Genomic DNA, 19,079 nt, shown 5'->3' on the forward strand with positions numbered 1-19,079 from the left:
ACGGTGCCTGTGAAGGTGGAAGCCTTGCCTTGTCAGGCTGGTCGCTCGGCTGAGCGACGGCCTTCCTCTTCGCAACGGCTCCTGCCCGGACCGCCGCCTTCCGAACTGGCAAGACTGGTGACAATGGCCAGTTACGTGTAGGCGGTGGCGTAGAGGGAGATGGAGGTCCGTCTGTGGGCGTCTCGCACATCGGCGCGTTGAGAGCATCCCTCGGTGTTGACGGCGGGTCCGGATGAGCTGGTCCTTTCGTCTTGGGCCGAGCCGGGGGCGGCGACGCAGAAGTGACCGCCGCTGGCGGTTGAGCCGCCAGTTTTGTTCCCCCCTGAGCCGCTCCTGGCGCACGTTTCTTCTTCCTCCGTCAGCTTCCCTTCCTCTTCTGCAAGTCCGAGTCGCCATACACCAATGTCACGGTTGCCCGTGACCCGGTGTACACGACGCGAAACTCCAGCAGCGATCCAAAGCTTGCAATCAAGCCCCCCAGGTGGTGGGGGGGGGGGGGGGGGAGATAAGTCGAGAGCACAGGCGACAGCGTCCAACTTCATCGAGAGTTATCTTGGAAGTGATACATTTTGAAACAACTCGTTGTGAGATAAATGGTATCCAACGGCCACTCATGAATATATTATTCTCTATGTAGCCTATATATATATTGTTTGAAATGTAAAACATTGTTTTTATGAAACTGACATCTCATGGACTTTAGTTTTGTAACCCCCCCCCCCCCCCCCCCCCCACAAAACCAAATTACCAACCAACCTTCAAACAAACAAACAAACAAAATAACACCAAAAAACCCACTCGATTTCTGCAGGTTTTCTTTTAGATATAATGCGGTACGTGAGTCAGTAAATTTCGGGAACTCTCGGAATCATTCGACAAGTGCGCGAAAAAGAACGGAACCCGGAACATGTCGCTGACTTTTCTACATCGGAGGACTTAACAGACTTAGATCCGCCAGTGGTAGAGGTCAAAGTTCGTTAGTAGATGGTATTGTACCGGTTAACTGAAACTGTGACAGGTTACAAAAGCGGATGCAGTCAGTGAGATATGTTTACAGGCTTCGGGTCGTGAATCGCCACATCGCCAGTATGGCGGCACAATCAAACAATCACAGTACTGCTGGTATTATCGGTGAGAGAGAAATCACTAAAAAGTTGACATTACCGTATTAAACCCAATTTCGGAACATATTCATGCAGTGATGATTAACTAACGTTATTAGTATTCACTATTTCTGTAAATCTTGTAAAACACAGACAGTGAACACTAACTTAATGTTCACTATGCAAATCAAGGAGTTACTATAGTTGGTGTTCATGTATTTATGTAAATCTTAATTCTTATAGATAATGGTGTGCTACAATTAATGTGAATTCAGTTCTGAGTTCACAGTTGGTGTAAATTGTGGGGTTACTACAATTGATGTTCACTGTTTTCTGTGTTTGTGTGAATCTTGGCATACACTGTATTACAGTTAAAACTGTTCAGTGGTTGTGTAATTCTTGGTGTATTACAGTTAGTGTTCAGTGTTTGTGTATATCTTGATGTATTACTGTTAGTGTTAAGTGTTTGTGTAAATCTTGATGTACTACAGTTAATGTTCAATGGTTGTGTAAATCGTGATGTATTACCGTTAATGTTCAGTACATGGTTGTATAAATATTGGTGTACTACAGTTAGTGTTCATTTGTATAAATCTTGGTGTATTACAGTTAGTGTTCAGTGGTTGTGTAAATCTTGCTGTCCAACATTTAGTATTCAGTGGTGTAAATCTGGTGTACTGCAGTTAGTGTTCACTGTTTGTGTAAATTTTGGTGTACAGTGTATTACAGTTAATGTTTAGTGGTTGTGTAAATGTTGATGTACTACAGTTAGTGTTCAGTATTTGTGTTAATATTGGTGTAGTACAGTTAGTGTTTGTGTAAATATTGATGTACTACAGTTAGTGTTCATTGTTTTGTGTAAATATCGATGTACTACAGTTAGTGTTCAGTGTTTGTTAATATTGGTGTACTACAGTTAGAGTTTGTGTAAATATTGATGTACTACAGTTAGTGTTCAGTGTTTGTATAAATATCAATGTACTACAGTTAGTGTTCAGTGTTTGTGTTAATATTGGTGTACAACAGTTAGTGTAAATATTGGTGTACTACAGTTAGTGTTTGTGTAAATATTGGTGTACTACAGTTAGTGTTTAGTGTTTGTATAAATATATGTGTACGACAATTAGTGTTTGTGTTAAATATTGGTGTACTACAGTTAATGTTCAACAGTGTTTTTGTAAATGTTGGTGTACTACAGTCAGTATTTGTGTAAGTATTGATGTACTACAGTTATTGTTTAGTGTTTGTGTAAATATTGGTGTACTATAGTTAGTGTTTGTGTTAAATATTGGTGTTCTACAGTTAGTGTTCACTGTTTGTGTAAATCTTGGTGTACTACAGTTAGTGTTCAGTTGTTGTGTAAATCTTGATGTCTTACCGTTAATGTTCAGTGGTTGTGTACATATTGGTGTACTACAGTTAGTGTTCAGTTGTTGTGTAAATCTTGATGTGTTACCGTTAATGTTCAGTGGTTGTGTACATATTGGTGTACTACAGTTAGTGTTCAGTTGTTGTGTAAATCTTGATGTGTTACCGTTAATGTTCAGTGGTTGTGTACATATTGGTGTACTAAAGTTAGTGTTCAGTTGTATAAATCTTGGTATATTAGTGTTCAGGTGTTGTGTAAATCTTGCTGTCCTACATTAAATCTTGGTGTACTACAGTTAGTGTTCACTGTTTGTGTAAATCTTGGTGTACTACCGTTAGTGTTCAGTGTTTGTATAAATCTTGGTATACAGTGTATTACAGTTAATGTTCAATGGTTGTGTAAATGTTGATATACTACAGTTAGTGTTAAGTGTTTGTATAACTCTTGGTGTACATTGTATTACAGTTAATATTCAGTGTTTGTGTAAATCTTGGTGTACTATGTAAGTGTTTAATGTTTGTGTAAATATTGATGTACTACAGTTAGTGTTCAATATTTGTATTAATATTGGTGTACTGCATTTAGTGTTCAGTGTTTGTGTTAAATATTGGTGTTCTACAGTTAGTGTTCATTGTTTGTGTAAATATTGGTGTACTACAGTTAGTGTTTGTGTAAATATTGGTGTTCTACAGTTAGTGTTTGTGTAAATATTGGTGTACTACAGTTAGTGTTTGTGTAAATATTGGTGTACTACAGTTAGTGTTTGTGTAAATATTGGTGTTCTACAGTGTTTAGTGTTTGTGTAAATCTTGATGTACTACAGTTAGTGTTCAGTGTTCATGTCAATGTTGTACTGCAATAACTGTTCACTGTCTGTGTAAATATTAGTGTTACTACAGTTCAGTTTTAGGTTTAGTGTAAAGTGTGGCATTGTGATAGCTTATTGTTGGTGCTCACTGTTATGTGATATGCTGTTTTATTAAAAGTACTGTTGTTTTTCAGTGATAGGGGATGAAATACTGAAGGGGCAGACAGCAGATACAAACTCTCATTTTATCTGCAAACATCTCTACTCTATGGGTGTGAAGGTTCAAAAGGTATTTAGTAATATTTCTGATTCTACATATTTTATGTATATATATATATATATATATATATATATATATTATATACATGTACTCATTAATAAATTGGATAACTATACTTTCAAGGGGAGTCAGTGTTCACTCTTTATTTTGATGATATGACTTGCTATCAGTTTAGAATTACTCATTTAATCTTTATATCAATCTTTATTGACTTAAATATATGTACTTATAAATAGTGTCATCGATCGCCCATTTTTATATTTCAAAAGTGTATTTTAGTAACAGTATCATCATGGAAACTTTAGGTATCATTTGAGTTTGTTAAAGAGACTGTCATGATTTTGCTACCATTATAAGATGTATTCAACTAATAAACTTTTGTAACGACAAAAATTACATTCTAAATTTAATATGTATTCTTATTTAGAAGATCAGTGTCTGTTTATTCAGTGTGTTTCTGATTGTCCTAATGTTTTTAAGTACTCAGTACCCAGAACTGGATTTGGTGTCAATAAATCTGTACGTATGAAACAATATATATTATGAAGTAAAGTGAATTTGGCCTAGTACAAACACTATGACAATCAGAAACACATGTAATATACAGCCACTGATATGTTATGCAAGAAAATATATTTAATATGTAAATCTTGATGTACTATAATTAGTGTTCGTTAAAAAGTTTCTGTTAGTTGGCAACATCTTAACAGTTGCCGCAAACTCAGGATGATCACTTTCAGGGCTAGCTCTGGCACTCAGCAGATTCACCAATTGCGAATTTTGAAAGCATTTGGCGAATTTTATTTAAATTTGGCGAAATAATTTCAGGTAATAATTGACATTTTAAAGAAAATATCTCTTGATTTCTTCAATTTTTTAATTTTAATAGACAATTTGGTGAAATGTTTTGCTCACCCAGAGCTAGCCCTGTCTTTAATGACACATGTTGTGTTTCAGATTTCTGTGATTCCCGATGACTTGAGCACAATAGCGAGTGAAGTGGCTGAGTTTTCACAGCGATACACCCACGTCATCACGTCTGGTGGGATCGGGCCCACTCATGATGATGTTACATTTGAAGGTGTGGAGCTCAGGTTCAGTGCTAATCATGTATAGCTCCGGAACTTTCTTGTCATGTCATCATCTATATAAATATATAATTTCCAGCCCATGTTTAAATCATAACCATTCACCAACAATAGTGCTTCATCGTTTCACCAACCAACCATAACCCTCAAACATTTCATCAACACCATAACTTACCTACAACCTTAAACCATGATAACCATGATAACTGAACATCATTTCACCAACCAACCATAACCTATCTACAGCCCTAACCCAACATGTTACCCACGATAACTGAACATCATTTCACCAACCAACCATAACCTACTTACAACACTAACCCAACATTTTACCCATGATAACTACACAGCATTTCACCAACCAACCATAACCTACCTACAACACTAACCCAACATGTTACCCACGATAACTGAACATCATTTCACCAACCAACCATAACCTACTTACAACACTAACCCAACATTTTACCCATGATAACTACATAGCATTTCACCAACCAACCATAACCTACCTACAACCCTAACCCAACATGTTACCCACGATAACTGGACATCATTTCACAAACCAACCAACCATAACCTACCTACAACCCTAACCCAACATGTTACCCACAATAACTGAACATCATTTCACCAACCATATCCATACAATTTTTAACCAAATATTTCACCAACCAGCTACATGTATCTGTCATTTTACTCCTGTCAGTGGGTCCATTGGGCTATTTCTCGTTCCAGTCAGTGCACCACGACTGGTATATCAAAGGCCCTGGTATGTGCTATCCTGTCTGTGGGATGGTGCATATAAAAGATCCCTTGCTACTACTGGAAAAATGTAGCAGGTTTTCTCTTTAAGACTGTATGTTAAAATTAGCAAATGTTTGACATCCAATAGCCGATGATTAATAAATCAGTGTGCTCTAGTAGTGTTGTTAAACAAAACCATAACATAAACATTATTTCACCAATGATAATCCAACATAATAATCTTGATTAATTGTGTTATATACTTTCTTGACTGTAAAAACACATATGTATAAAATATTAATTCAACTTATTTCTGTGCTTATATCCAATTAAGGTTCACACTGTCCTGGGCACAAACCTCAGCTATCTAGGCTGGCTGTCCAGGACAGTGGGTTAGTGGTTAGTGAGAGAGAAGTCAGTGTGGTGATCTTAATTTGCTCCAGTCTTATGTCCAATGGCTTAACTACAACACCACTGAGGTCAAGTGAGGTCAGAGAGTTTAACGTGCACATTCAGAACAAACTGTTGTAGCTCATGCCTGTCCTGGGCACAGGTGGCTACCTCGGCCGGCTCCTCTGTCCAGGACAGGAAAGGGGTGAGTTGGGTTGGAGGGGAGACAGCCTGCACCGGCAGGTGTAAGGGAGCACCAGCAGTCCGACCGGGCCAGTAACGGGTGGTATGGTGCTATGGAATTTGGAAAGTCCAATAGGATTGAGCAAAAGGAAAATGGGTGCGCTTTTTTGTGAAGCAAATTAGGCACAATTTTGAACGGTCTGCCAAAAATCAAAGATAGGGAGCTACGTATAGTTTTGGAAGATTAGTATGCCGAAAGTAGCTCGACAGCACTACTTGAGGCCAGTGTATAAAATATTGCTTGCTATTCATTTGAAAGAATACCCTGTGTGATGACAGCAAGTTGTTTTTTAAATATATATATATATAACAATTGATGAAGACGCATAATTTATCACTTGTAGCTTCTCAGTGAAGAAACATTCCTTTTCTTTTCTGTAGAATCTCCATAGTAACCATGTTGTATCTCATTCCAGGGGTTGCCAAAGCATTCAAGGAAGACATCATTCCACATCCTGATCTTGTGGAGCTGATAAAAAAATACTTCAACACCGAGGACCTCAAGTCTCCCAAAATGAAAATGGCCTATGTACAGTTCACCTTTACAAGTCACAACCTAATTCTGTTGTTAGGTTTTATTCAAAGCAGAACATTCAGTAATTTTATTCTACTATTCACATAAATAAAAGCTTTTAACCTTTGTACACCCTTCTGGCTGTTTCTTCTCAGTCTTTCACAAACTGCATTCTGCCATTTACAACTCATTACAACTTAATATATGTACATATTTAATGTTCAGTTTTTATGTACAAATTGTCAAAAACATTGATCAATACCTGTATATAAATAAAATAGCAATACTCACCAGTAGTGAAGAATCTTGTCTGCTCGTGGAGTTTGAATGTATTATTTCTAAATTGAAAAAAAATCATACACACATATAAAATGAATCTCCAACTAGTAAACACACGTTAACAAAAAAAAAATCAAATATTGAATTTAGAAACATAAACTAATCGAGAAAATATATGGTAATTTCAAAATCCAGAAGCAGATGACATTATTGACTAAGAGTGAGTATTGCTGTTCTTAAAATGACATGCTTATTTACATAGAAATATTTTGTGAAAATATATTATGGGAGTTGGTATGAGTTTAAAACTTAAAGATATGTTTTTATGAGTTTTATGTTAATAGAGTTAAATGTGAATTCCTTGGCTCACTTGTGACACAAACAGACTGTAGTCATGGCTGGAACAGGGTATAATTCTTTGTGATTAATATAAAATTTTTCCACTTTTTGTTTTGTTGTTGAGATATTTGTTTTTATGAGTTAAGGACCGGACTAGTTTGTAATTATCTTTTTCATATGCTTAAGGGGAGGGGTGGGGTATCTGAAGGATTAATGCCATTTGACACATTTAAAACCAAAATAATATTGATAGAAATATCCCATGAAGGATTAATGCCATTTGACACTTTTAAAACCGAAACAGTATTGATAGAAATATTCTAGAAAGTTTTTTTTAATATATATTTAAAGGGGGAGTGGGGTGGGGTGGGGTGTGTGTGTGTGGTTTCACAAAAACAAATCTGTACATTTTATATGTTCATGAACTGTTGATGATTGATAATGGCTCCCTTTTTTGTTTAGATTCCGCGGAGTGCCAAGATCCAGTATGGAGTGAACAAGACCACGGGAGAGCGAACGCGCTATCCACTTGTCTCTGTACACAATGTGTACATGTTCCCGGGGATTCCTTCCATACTGGAACATGCCTTTGTCTTACTCAAGGTCTGGGTGTGGAAACTATTATCATCAAATGTAACATAAGCAATCAAATCTAATGCTTGACACACACCTACCGATTAATGATGACTCAACTGTCAAGTCGGCAGTAGTCTGAAAATGTGCATCTGCACATACCAGTCGATGTGACAATCTAAATGGGACAAACCTGAAGATGTTGCATCTTTGCCCTGCACACATTTACCTCTCTCCAGGGCTTCTAGAATTTTTTTATTAAATCCACTAACCATGGGATCAGTGATTTAATTTTTTTTACTAGCCACGATAAAATATTCACTAGTCCTACTTTACTTTTAAGTTAATACAATTTTACTAATAATAGTAATAATCAGATGTGTCACCTAAATAGGGAGAGTAGAGCATAAAAACACTAACATTGGGGGGTTGGGATGGGGGAAGGATATTCATATTTACTGAATAGATTTACATGTAACATTTGACCAAAAACAATTCATTAGCCATTGGCCATGGCAATAGTAGTTATTTATTTGTCCAACATTGAATATCACTAGCCATGGGAGTGGGGCTACCATAATCTAGAAGCCCTGCTCTCTCTCTCACTCTCCCTCCCTCCCTCCCTCCCTCCCCCTCCCTCTCTCTCTCTCTCTCTCTCTCTCTCTCTCTCTCTCTCTCTCTCTCTCTCTCTCTCTCTCTCTGTATCTATCTGTCTTATATATCTCTGTCTATCTCTGTATCTGTCTGTCTATCTCTATGTATGTATACAAAAGATTATGGGTTATGTTGCATTTAGATTTAGTTTGGGGTGTGTGTGCATCTTTAACCTTAAAATGAAACAAATTTACATGATTCTGATATTTTAAGGGTTCATTCAAGCCCCTTGAATGCCCCCACCGAATGAGCATGGTCATCATGACATATATATCTATCATGTGAACATGGTGTTCTTGCAGTACTTTATTTATTTTATTGCAAGTGTTTTATTGGTATTCGGTCATGCAGGTGTAACAACAGTTTTTTAAATGTGCTGTTTAACATGTCTAATAAGCTGATGATAATGGATTGTGGATTTTTTGCAGGATAACTTTTGCAACCCTGGTGTGGAGTTTCACTCAAAGTATATTTATGTTAATCTCGATGAGGTTTCTATCACGTCCATATTGAATGAGGTGGATAGCAAGTTTAAAGAGCATGTTGTACTGGGGTCATATCCAGACATTAACAACAGGTAAGCCAGGTGTTCTTTAGATCATATACTTTGTCTTTGTACTTCATTAGGTCAGCCACCTTGTCTTTGTACTTCATTAGGTCAAGCACCTTGTCTGTACTTCATTAGGTCATCCACCTTGTCTTTGTACTTCATTAGGCCATATACTTTTTCTTAGCACTTTATTAGGTCATATACCTGGTCTTTGTACTTCATTAGGTCATACACCTTGTCTTAGTACTTCATTACATGTAGGTCATATACCGTGTCTTAGCACTTCATTAGGTCATATACCTTGTTTTAGTACTTCATTAGGTCATACACATTGTCTTAGTACTTCATTAGGTCATACACATTGTCTTAGTACTTCATTAGGCCATATACCATGTCTTAGCACTTCATTAGGTCATATACCTTGTCTTAGCACTTCATTAGGTCATATACCTTGTCTTAGCACTTCATTAGGTCATATACCTTGTCTTAGCACTTCATTAGATCATATACTTTGTCTTAGTACTTCATTAAGTCATATACCTTGTCTTAGTACTTCATTAGGTCATATACCTTGTCTTAGCACTTCATTAGATCATACAGCTTCTCTTTATACTTCATTAGGTCATACACATTGTCTTAGTACTTCATTAGGTCATACACATTGTCTTAGTACTTCATTAGGTCATACAACTTGCTTTAGTACTTTATTAGGTCGTACAACTTGCCTTAGTACTTCATTGGGTTATATACCTGGTCTTAGTACTTCATTAGGCCATATATCTTAACTTAGCTCTTCATTAGGTCATATACCTTGACCCATCACTTAATTAGGTCATAAACCGTCTCTTAGTACTTCCTCAGGTCATATGCCTAGAATAAGCATTTTATTAAGTAATAAACCCAGGTCATTTACTTAACTAGGTTATGAACCATACTTTAGTACTTCATTGCTTTATAAAAAACAAAACAATTGTGGTTTACTACTTCATTAGTTCATGATCTTGCTTAGGTACTTAAAGGTATAGACCATAATAGACAAAATGTAAAGTTATAACTATTTTGATAATGTTGTATATAAATTGAAATAAAAAGATGCTTGTGTTTTTTTTTGTTAACACTGTTATGTTTTGAAAAATGTGTTAATAGATTACTAGGTCATAATGTTATTAGGTCATTGTATGTTTAGTGTAATATATTGCATGTTAATCTTATTTTTCTTCAGTTATTACAAAGTGAAGTTGACTTTGGAATCATTGAGCCCCCAGCACTTGGAAGATGCCTGCAACCATTTGAAGACTGTTCTGCCGCCAGGTTTGAATAGTTCCTTTGTGTTACAGTTAGGTGTGTGTGTAGGCTATTTCTCCTTTCAACCTGTGCCCCACAACTGCTGTGGTACACACTATCCAGTATGTGGGATGCTGCATATAAAAGATCCCTTGCTATTAATTGGAAAGAATAGCCCATTGTTTTCTCTCATTATCTGTGTGATCCTTAACCATATTTCCGGTCCCATATACCCGTAATTAAAAATGGGTTAAGCATGTTGTTAAATATAGCATTGCTTCCTTCCCAATTTGTTGAGTGCGTCGTTAAATAAAACATTTCCTCCTTCCTTCCTTCATTTTGTTGCTTGACTATGGCATTGCACACCACAAAATCTTGTTGCTTTGCTGTTGCATGGCCTGTCACTGTCATGTGGCACCAATGTACAGACGACAATATTTAAAAAAAATTACATAACCAGAAAATGGTTCACATGGTTTTTATCTAAGTAACCAATTGTTCAGTTGTCTGAATTATATTTTCATAATATGATCAGTTATCTCAAACTCCTATTGAAATTAGTTACATTCTGAAGTTTGCAGCTTTTATTAGTAACCAAGTGGCAGTTTGCATGAATTTTAAAGTTGTGTAAATAACACATGAACAGAACAACAGTTCGCATAAAATATTGTGCCCTGGTGTCTGCACTGGTCTTAATGAGCCATTCACAATTTTCACAAGTCTACAAAGCATGCACTAGTTGGGAGGGCTTAATACCAGTGTATGTTTTGTTTTAGAACAAATCTAATCTAGTAATAAAATATTACCAAATCAAAAATCATATATTATATTATAATAAGCTTTTAATAAGGGGTACAAAAAAGAGTTATTAAGGTTCGATGTCAATGATGTTAACCGGTGAATGTTTCAGATTGTATTGTGGACTTTGACACTGATCCAGTTCAACATGCCGTCCAGCACATCAACGACATTGTGAAGTGTGAGGGACAGAGTCTGTTTAACAGCCGCATCCACAGTGCCGTACAAGTTATAGAGGAATGTCTCGACAAATACAGGTAATGCTAAGGTGATACAGTGTCATATCACACTATTTAGGACATCTGTAACGTGATATGTTAGCTCGACAAATACAGGTAATCATACGGTGATACAGTGTCATATCACACTATTTAGGACATCTGTAACGTGATACGTTAGCTCGACAAATACAGGTAATCATATGGTGATACAGTGTTATATCACACTATTTACGACATCTGTAAGGTGATATGTTTTTAATAAATTTTCAGTTGCATGCAAAGTTTGATAATCTTATATGAATTGATAAGGAAGATAAGACTTCAACACAGATTTCTTGTAATGTGCAGTAATGCATGAAAAGTAGGTCGTGAGGACCTAGTTATGGTATGTAACACACCACCATCCCAAGTTGTACATGCATGAATTGATAAGAAAGATAAGCTTCTGAAACAAAATGTTTTCAGACAGATGGTTGGATGGACAACACCATACCATAATATGACCCATCTAAGGTGGGCATATAAAAACGGCTCTAATAGTGAAAAGTATGCCTTAGTGTTTCAAAACTAGGATCTGTCACTTTAAGGTTTTATGTTCTTTACAAATAATTAAATAAAGATTAGATCCTTTACTAAACTTCTTTAAAAGAACACCAACTCTCATTGGATTGAAATCTTTCTGTCTGTGAATCTCTCACTTGGACATCTGTAACTAGCAAATACATAGGAAGCATCTGAAAAGTGAAATACTAGATTGGAAACCTGCTTCCCAGCACTATGTTGATACCAGCCTATTAGTGTTTTCCCTAGCTTGTTTTAGCATGGTGCAGCACGATGCCTCAGTAGTCTAGCACCATCTTGCCTCAATCAGCGCCATGCCCTGAGATTAAACAAGCCTTTTTCAGTAATTAATTCTAAAATTGACTTTATAAAACACCCAAAAAAGGTATTATTAGTTAATAAAATATGCCTTTTATATCTTTTGCCATTCATTTATTAAAGCAAGCAATTACATCAATGTTTATTTCAATTGATTTTTGTGTATTTTTAATGAAAAACAAGTGCCCCGAAAATGTTGAAAATACCCCAAAAGTGTTTGGTCTACCATGCCTTGCCTAATTTCTAGGGAAATCACTAAGCCTATATTCACTATAATGATCACAACCACTGCCTGTGTTTCAGGTTGGATGAGGTGTGTGTTGGTTTCAATGGTGGAAAAGACTGCACAGTTTTGCTGCATTTGTTTCATGCTGTTGCCAGGAGGTATGCTGTTTAATAATAATTATTAGTTAATATCTTGTGGGTTGTTTGCAGTTTTTTCCCCCTGTGCATACTTTGTTTAAATGAAATTATATTTTAATTTTTTGGAGGTACAAAAACATTGCCTGCCACATGTGATCAATTCTGGAATGTTCTAAACAAAACATTCGAGTGTTTCTAGGAATACTAAGTAACAACAGTGTTCTGATTAATGGTGCTAAGTATTTACATCCATCCATTCAATCATCCATTCTTTCATCCATGAGTCCATTATTTCTTTCATTCATCCATCATTTCAGTAATCCATGAGTCCATTCTTTTATTCATTCATCCATCATGGTACACTTGTCAGAGGGCAATATTTAGGGCTAGCTCTGGCACTTGCCAAATTCGCCAATTGCGAATTTTGAAAACAGTTAGTGAATTTTATTTTAATTTGGTGAAAGAATTTCAAGTAGGCCTATTAACTGATAATTTGTTACAAAATAACTGGGTATCTATAAAAATTTGGAAGGTTAATAAATAATTGGGTGAAATTTTCTGCTGACCCAGAATTAGCCCTGATATTAAAATGACATGTTAGGTATTTTTAGAAAAGTCTGGCCACATGCTTATAAAACGTTTTAAATTCTAGACTCAAGTCTCTAACAATGTCTTGAAACTTTTAATGTCATGGCAACCCATACAAATTTCATGTATGTAACATTGTTAAAGATTTGAGTTTAGTCTCTAAAGATTTTTTATAAGCACAGGTTCTTATGTCATTCTAACATGTTTTGCAAATGCCTTTCTTATAATTGTTATTTTTCCCACAGAAAGTTTCCCGATTACAAAGACAAACTGAAGGCTCTGTACATTCGTAGCAAGCTTCCGTTCCCGGAAGTAGAAAAATTCATCCAGCTCTCTCGTGACAGGTGACCATGTATATTGGTTTTATTCACATAGTTTGAGTCTCCTTAGAACATAGTCAGATGCTCAACCATTTTTTTCTTTTATTTGATTTTTGTGCTAATATCCAGTGACGGTTCAAATATCCACTTCAACCATCTGGGTTGTCTGTCCAGAACAGTGGGTTTATGGTTAGCTAGAGGTTAGTGAGAGAGCAGTTGGTGTAGTAGCCTTACATTTACCCACTGAGTTTTTACAGCCCACCCTGGTTAATCACTACAACACCGGGGATGGTGTAATCACCCAGTCACAATAATTTATATTATCTTATCCGTATGTTTATACAGTGAAACTCCTCTAAACCAGACACACTCGGGACCAAGTAAAAAGTCCTGTTTTAAGGGGTATCTGGTTTAGAGAGGTTCTCTTATGTACAGATATTTAAAAAGGGACCATAAAAATGTCCGGTTTTGAGGGAATTCCAGTTTACAGAGGGTCCAGTTTTGAGAGGTTTCACTGTAGGACATAGCTGTCCCATGAAAGAAAACTACGAAAGCAATTTCTGTCTTTATGTCGTCATTGTGTTTAACATGGGAAGTTTCACATTGTTGGTAATATTTTATGGCATATCAATGCGAGTTTGTGATCTAACAAAATAGTTTTACATCAATCTTTTGTTATTAAAAACTTTATTATAAATGCTGTCTTGTTAATTAGTAGTGTTAAATTTTATTTAGGACATGAAACAAACACCGCAAATATGATGGTGTTGTTTATTTATGATAAAATGGTCAAATAAAGAAGTTACTTTTTCAGCCATATTTGTCTGTTCATGTAAAATAATACATGTAGTTTATTTACCGAATGTATGGGAGAAAAGGACATCGTGTGTAGTCATGTGGAATAGAAAAGTACACCTCAGTGGTGGAAATTTCGACCCAGGGGGCAAGCCTTGTCTCGTGTCAAACTTTCCACCACCTTGAGTGTATTTTTTCTATCCCTATGACCACATATGATGGGAGTCTTATAGTCTTTTATGTTCAGGTACAAAAGCAAGAAGAACAACAATTAAGTGTTCAAATTGATCAAGTGTATAATATATACACAGCTGTCATATTGGCAAAGCATTTTGAAGCAGACAAAACAGAGGTAGGTGGCTGCATAAGCGTAGGAGGCAGGGAGGGGGGCAGAATGGAGTGGCAACTGCCCCCTAGTGTAGGCAAAAATGATACAGATATTTGGGCAAAATGTGCTAACCTGAGACCGTTTTACCATGTATTTTTGCATCTTTCTACCCTCAAATTTAGTTGACAACCCTATATAGCTGTTTAGCAGTAAAGTTAATATGAATAAATGTTGTTATCCAGATTCAGTCATTTTCGTTTAATTTGGGCACAAGGCAGTTTGCCCCCTACAATCTGGTGGATGTTTCTTGTAAGGTTTTGAATTGTAGATGCTCTGAAATGGATCCTGGCAGATTGTAATTTTAGCTTGTCTATCAGTATTGATATGTACCCAGGACTCAGCACTTAATGTTGGCACTGATACAGATTACATTATGGATGGCACTTTTGTGCCACTGGATAAAAATGACAGCCATCTGTAAAGCTCTACAGTGACAGAGGAATGCATACACCTGGTGTAGATTACCTGTCAGTATTTTACATTTGGATGTTAGATACTAGTATATATCTACAATATATGTCATCACACAGCAAAATAATCGTTCAGTCATGTTTATTTGCTGCAAAAGTAACTTAATTAAAAATTGCTATAGGCAGACTCAAAAACTGCCATCAGTGGGCTGTTTTCACCACAGCAAGTTTTGTTTTAAATTGCCAAAGGCGACACATTTTTGAATTTGAGACCTATGTACCTACTGCTAGAGTTTTAATAGTAACATAACTGATTCACTTTGGAGCATGGTTTCTTTTAGGTACAACTTAGAAATGCTTCATTTCAACGGGCGGATCAGGAATTGTCTTGGAGAACTGCAGCAACAGCATCCAGTCATCAAGGCTGTTGTCATGGGAACCAGGCAGACAGATCCATTCTCAAGTAAAAAAAACCCCAATGACTTGTAACTGATATGTAGTGACAATAATAACAATAACTATGACTTGTAACTGATATGTAGTGACAAACTATAATAATAAAAGTAACTATGACTTGTAACTGATATGTAGTGACAAACTATAATAATAACAATAACTATGACTTGTAACTTATATGTAGTGACAAACTATAATAATAAAAGTAACTATGACTTGTAACTGATATGTAGTGACAAACTATAATAATAACAATAACTATGACTTGTAACTGATATGTAGTGACAAACTATAATAATAAAAGTAACTATGACTTGTAACTGATATGTAGTGACAAACTATAATAATAAAAGTAACTGACTTGTAACTGATATGTAGTGACAAACTATAATAATAAAAGTAACTATGACTTGTAACTGATATGTAGTGACAATAATAACAATAACTATGACTTGTAACTGATATGTAGTGACAAACTATAATAATAAAAGTAACTATGACTTGTAACTGATATGTAGTGACAAACTATAATAATAAAAGTAACTATAATTTGTCATACACTAGTATAACTAGACTTGTAGTGATTATGACTTGGAATAACTAAGTATATTAGCTTGTATTAAATGCCCGTAAAAATTTATTTATGGTCCATTGTGCCATTAAATGTCGTGTCCATGTTTTTATCTCATCTGTAAGATATGCAAAAATATATTGTATGTCTGCTTTATAAGTTCATGTTTTTTGTTGCTGAATTTTTCCATCTGTATTCTACACAGTCATTGATTTTAGGCTTTGTAACAAATATACCAACACCATTAACCATTGTATGGGAAGGGAGGACATTAATTTTGCCGGTGTAAACCTTGCTTTTAAACCAGGGCCCGTGCTTATAAAACTTTTTGAGTCCAGACTCGATCTCTAATGACGTCGCACGCATACAATTATGTATGGCGTTGTCATGACATTAGTGTCTCAGACTCTTATCAGAAGTCTTGAGTCTAGACTCTAAAAGTTTTATAAGCGCCAGACTTGTGCTTTAAGAAACTAGTTTACACTCAAATCTGTAATGACATCACATGCATGATAAATGTTTTACAAACAACATGCCAGAAAACACAAACCTGTCACTGAAGATTTGTTTCCAGGTTTACATCAATGTTCACCCTACCAGACTCTATTTGTTTGTTTGCAGGTGGTCTAACGTCATTCACCATGACAGATTCCGACTGGCCACAGTTCATGAGAGTGAACCCGATTTTAGACTGGACCTATCACGATATCTGGCACTTCCTCAGATCCTTCAGTCTGCCATACTGTAGTCTTTATGATCGAGGGTAAGATATTCAGCAGAAGCCCAATTCACAAAGCGCTCTTAAGCAACATTGTATATCATCTTTGCAAGTCTTTTTGTATTACTCTGCAAGTCTTTTTGTATTGCTCTGCAAGACCAGAAAGTTGCAATAATTTAGTGAATTGGGGCCCCAGATTTTTTTCCCCTAGTCTGGTCACCATTATTTATGTGTTTATTACCAAACACATTTGATAACTCACGATTAACACATATTTCTATGTGTGTTATCAAACACATTTGATAACTCTTGATTAACACAAATTTATTACCAAACACATTTGGTAACTCTTGATTAACACATATTTGTAGGTGTGTTACCAAACACATTTGATAACTCTTGATTAACACGTGTATGTGTTACTAAACACATTGATTAACTTGTAGTCTGGGTGAGATGATATATCAGCTATAAAGTCAATATAAATGTGCTGTAAATAGATTATTGTGTTGTTTGTACACACGTAACTATTACAAGTCCACATTACTAGGCAGTATGAACACACTACTCTTCTCAATGTTTATCAGACAAGTCCATCTTCATTAACATCAGGTGAGACATAGCTCAGTGGTAAAATGCCCACTGGTATCATTGGGCTATTTCTCGTTCCAGCCAGTGCACTACAACTGGTGTATGAAAGGACATGGTATGTGCTATCCTGTTTGTGGGATGGTGCATATAAAAGATCCCTCGGTACTAATACAAAAATGTAGCTTGTTTATCTCTGAGACTATATGTCAGAATTACCAAATGTTTAACATCCAATAATTAACAAAATCAATGTATTCTAGTGGTGTTGTTAAGCAAAACAAACTTTTTTTTTTCTTTTTTTTTAACATCAGTAGATATTGATGTTCTGTAAACTAATTATTGCATTGTCGTTTGTATGTTTACAGGTACACGTCACTAGGCAGCATGAACAACACCCACCCCAACCCAACCCTGCAGTATATAGACAAGCGAGGTATTGTGTGTTATAAACCTGCCTATCAGTTGGAGGACAGCAGCAAGGAAAGAGATGGACGCAACAAGTGATGTAATCATTCTAATCAACAAAAAACTCTATTTGGGTTACAAACTGCATATCAGAAAACAATAGAAGAGAAAGAGATGGACGGAACAAGTGAAATATCATTCTAAACAAACAAACAAAATCATTGTGCATTATAAAGTGAATATCAGAAAATGTTAGATGAAAGAAAGATGATCATTCTACCAGTTAGAAGATGGCAGAAACAAAATAAGTGACATGATAATTTTAATCATCAGAAAATAGCATTGTGTGTTACAATCTGCATATCACTTACAAGATGGTAGAAAAGAAAGTGATGGAGAAATAAGTGACACGATTACTTTAATCATCAGAAAACAGAGGACAGATGTCTGCTGACACACTCAAGATAAGATCTATAAGAGTTACAATCTGTATATCGGATCAAAGATGGCCGAAAAAATAAAAGATGGACAAAATAAGTGATGTAATTATTGTAATCAACAGAAATTAGCATTGTGTATTACAAACTGCAGTGAGAAGACAGCAGTAAAGAAAGGGAGAAAATAATGACGTGATCATTTTACTGGTAATGAAAAGAAGACAAGTCCAGTGATCATTCTAACCAACAAAAATCATTTTGTGTGATAAAACTGAATATCAGAAAACATTAAAGATGGAAGAAAGAAGTGACACAATAATTCTACTAGTTAGAAGATAGCAGAAACAAAATAAGTGACATGATCATTTTAATCATCAGAAAATAGCATTGTGTGTTACAAGCTGCATATCACTTATAAGATGGTAGAAAAGAAAGTGATGGAGAAATAAGTGACATGATTATTTTAATAAACAGAAAACAGGAAAGATGTCTGCTGACACACTCAAGATAAAGATCTATATTTATATACCATTATGGCTTGCTGCTGGTACTCAAGACAAGATCAGCTCTAAACAGTCAGCAAAGTTCAGGCATGTTCATCAACAACAAACCCAGTTTTGTGTTGTAGCTCACAAGTCTTGGGTGGATTTTCAATATTAAACACATTTCATCTTGAAGATGAGAAAAAGAAATGAACAATAAAAAGCCACCCTGGAATAACACTGATAAACCTATACAAGTTACTTGTCTGAGAAAATAATTGGGGGGTGGGGGAGAGAATGAATTAAAGTGAGAAGATAGTATTTAGGCACCCCAGTATGTTTATATTAAACTACTGTTAATAAAATATATGACAGTATGGTGAAATATGTGATAGTTTACAAAAGTGGAAAATGATAAATAATTAGTGAAAAAAAC

The 19,079-nt window shown here is 35.7% G+C and overlaps 1 protein-coding gene across 1 annotated transcript; it reads left to right on the top strand.

Moving 5' to 3' along the window:
• Positions 1-894: 894 nt before the first annotated feature.
• Positions 895-18,891, top strand: LOC121382026 (FAD synthase-like). The gene is made up of 13 exons (XM_041511492.1): positions 895-1,131; positions 3,475-3,569; positions 4,518-4,641; positions 6,445-6,557; positions 7,623-7,763; positions 8,816-8,964; positions 10,160-10,248; positions 11,132-11,276; positions 12,423-12,503; positions 13,316-13,414; positions 15,325-15,446; positions 16,632-16,773; positions 17,685-18,891. Exons 1-13 carry the CDS (start codon positions 1,032-1,034, stop codon positions 17,821-17,823), a joined length of 1,539 nt encoding a protein of 512 aa, XP_041367426.1. The 5' UTR covers positions 895-1,031; the 3' UTR covers positions 17,824-18,891.
• The last annotated feature ends 188 nt before the right edge of the window (positions 18,892-19,079 follow it).

Source organism: Gigantopelta aegis, chromosome 9, assembly GCF_016097555.1.
Source record: "Gigantopelta aegis isolate Gae_Host chromosome 9, Gae_host_genome, whole genome shotgun sequence".
Classification (NCBI taxonomy): Eukaryota; Metazoa; Mollusca; class Gastropoda; order Neomphalida; family Peltospiridae; genus Gigantopelta; species Gigantopelta aegis.

Bases quoted from the DNA above. Each gene is read 5' to 3' on its own strand.
- LOC121382026 (XM_041511492.1), top strand. From the start codon at position 1,032: ATGCAGTCAGTGAGATATGTTTACAGGCTTCGGGTCGTGAATCGCCAC. The intron at 1,132-3,474 runs GTGAGAGAGAAA...GTTGTTTTTCAG, and splicing joins CAGTACTGCTGGTATTATCG to TGATAGGGGATGAAATACTG. The intron at 3,570-4,517 runs GTATTTAGTAAT...GTTGTGTTTCAG, and splicing joins TGGGTGTGAAGGTTCAAAAG to ATTTCTGTGATTCCCGATGA.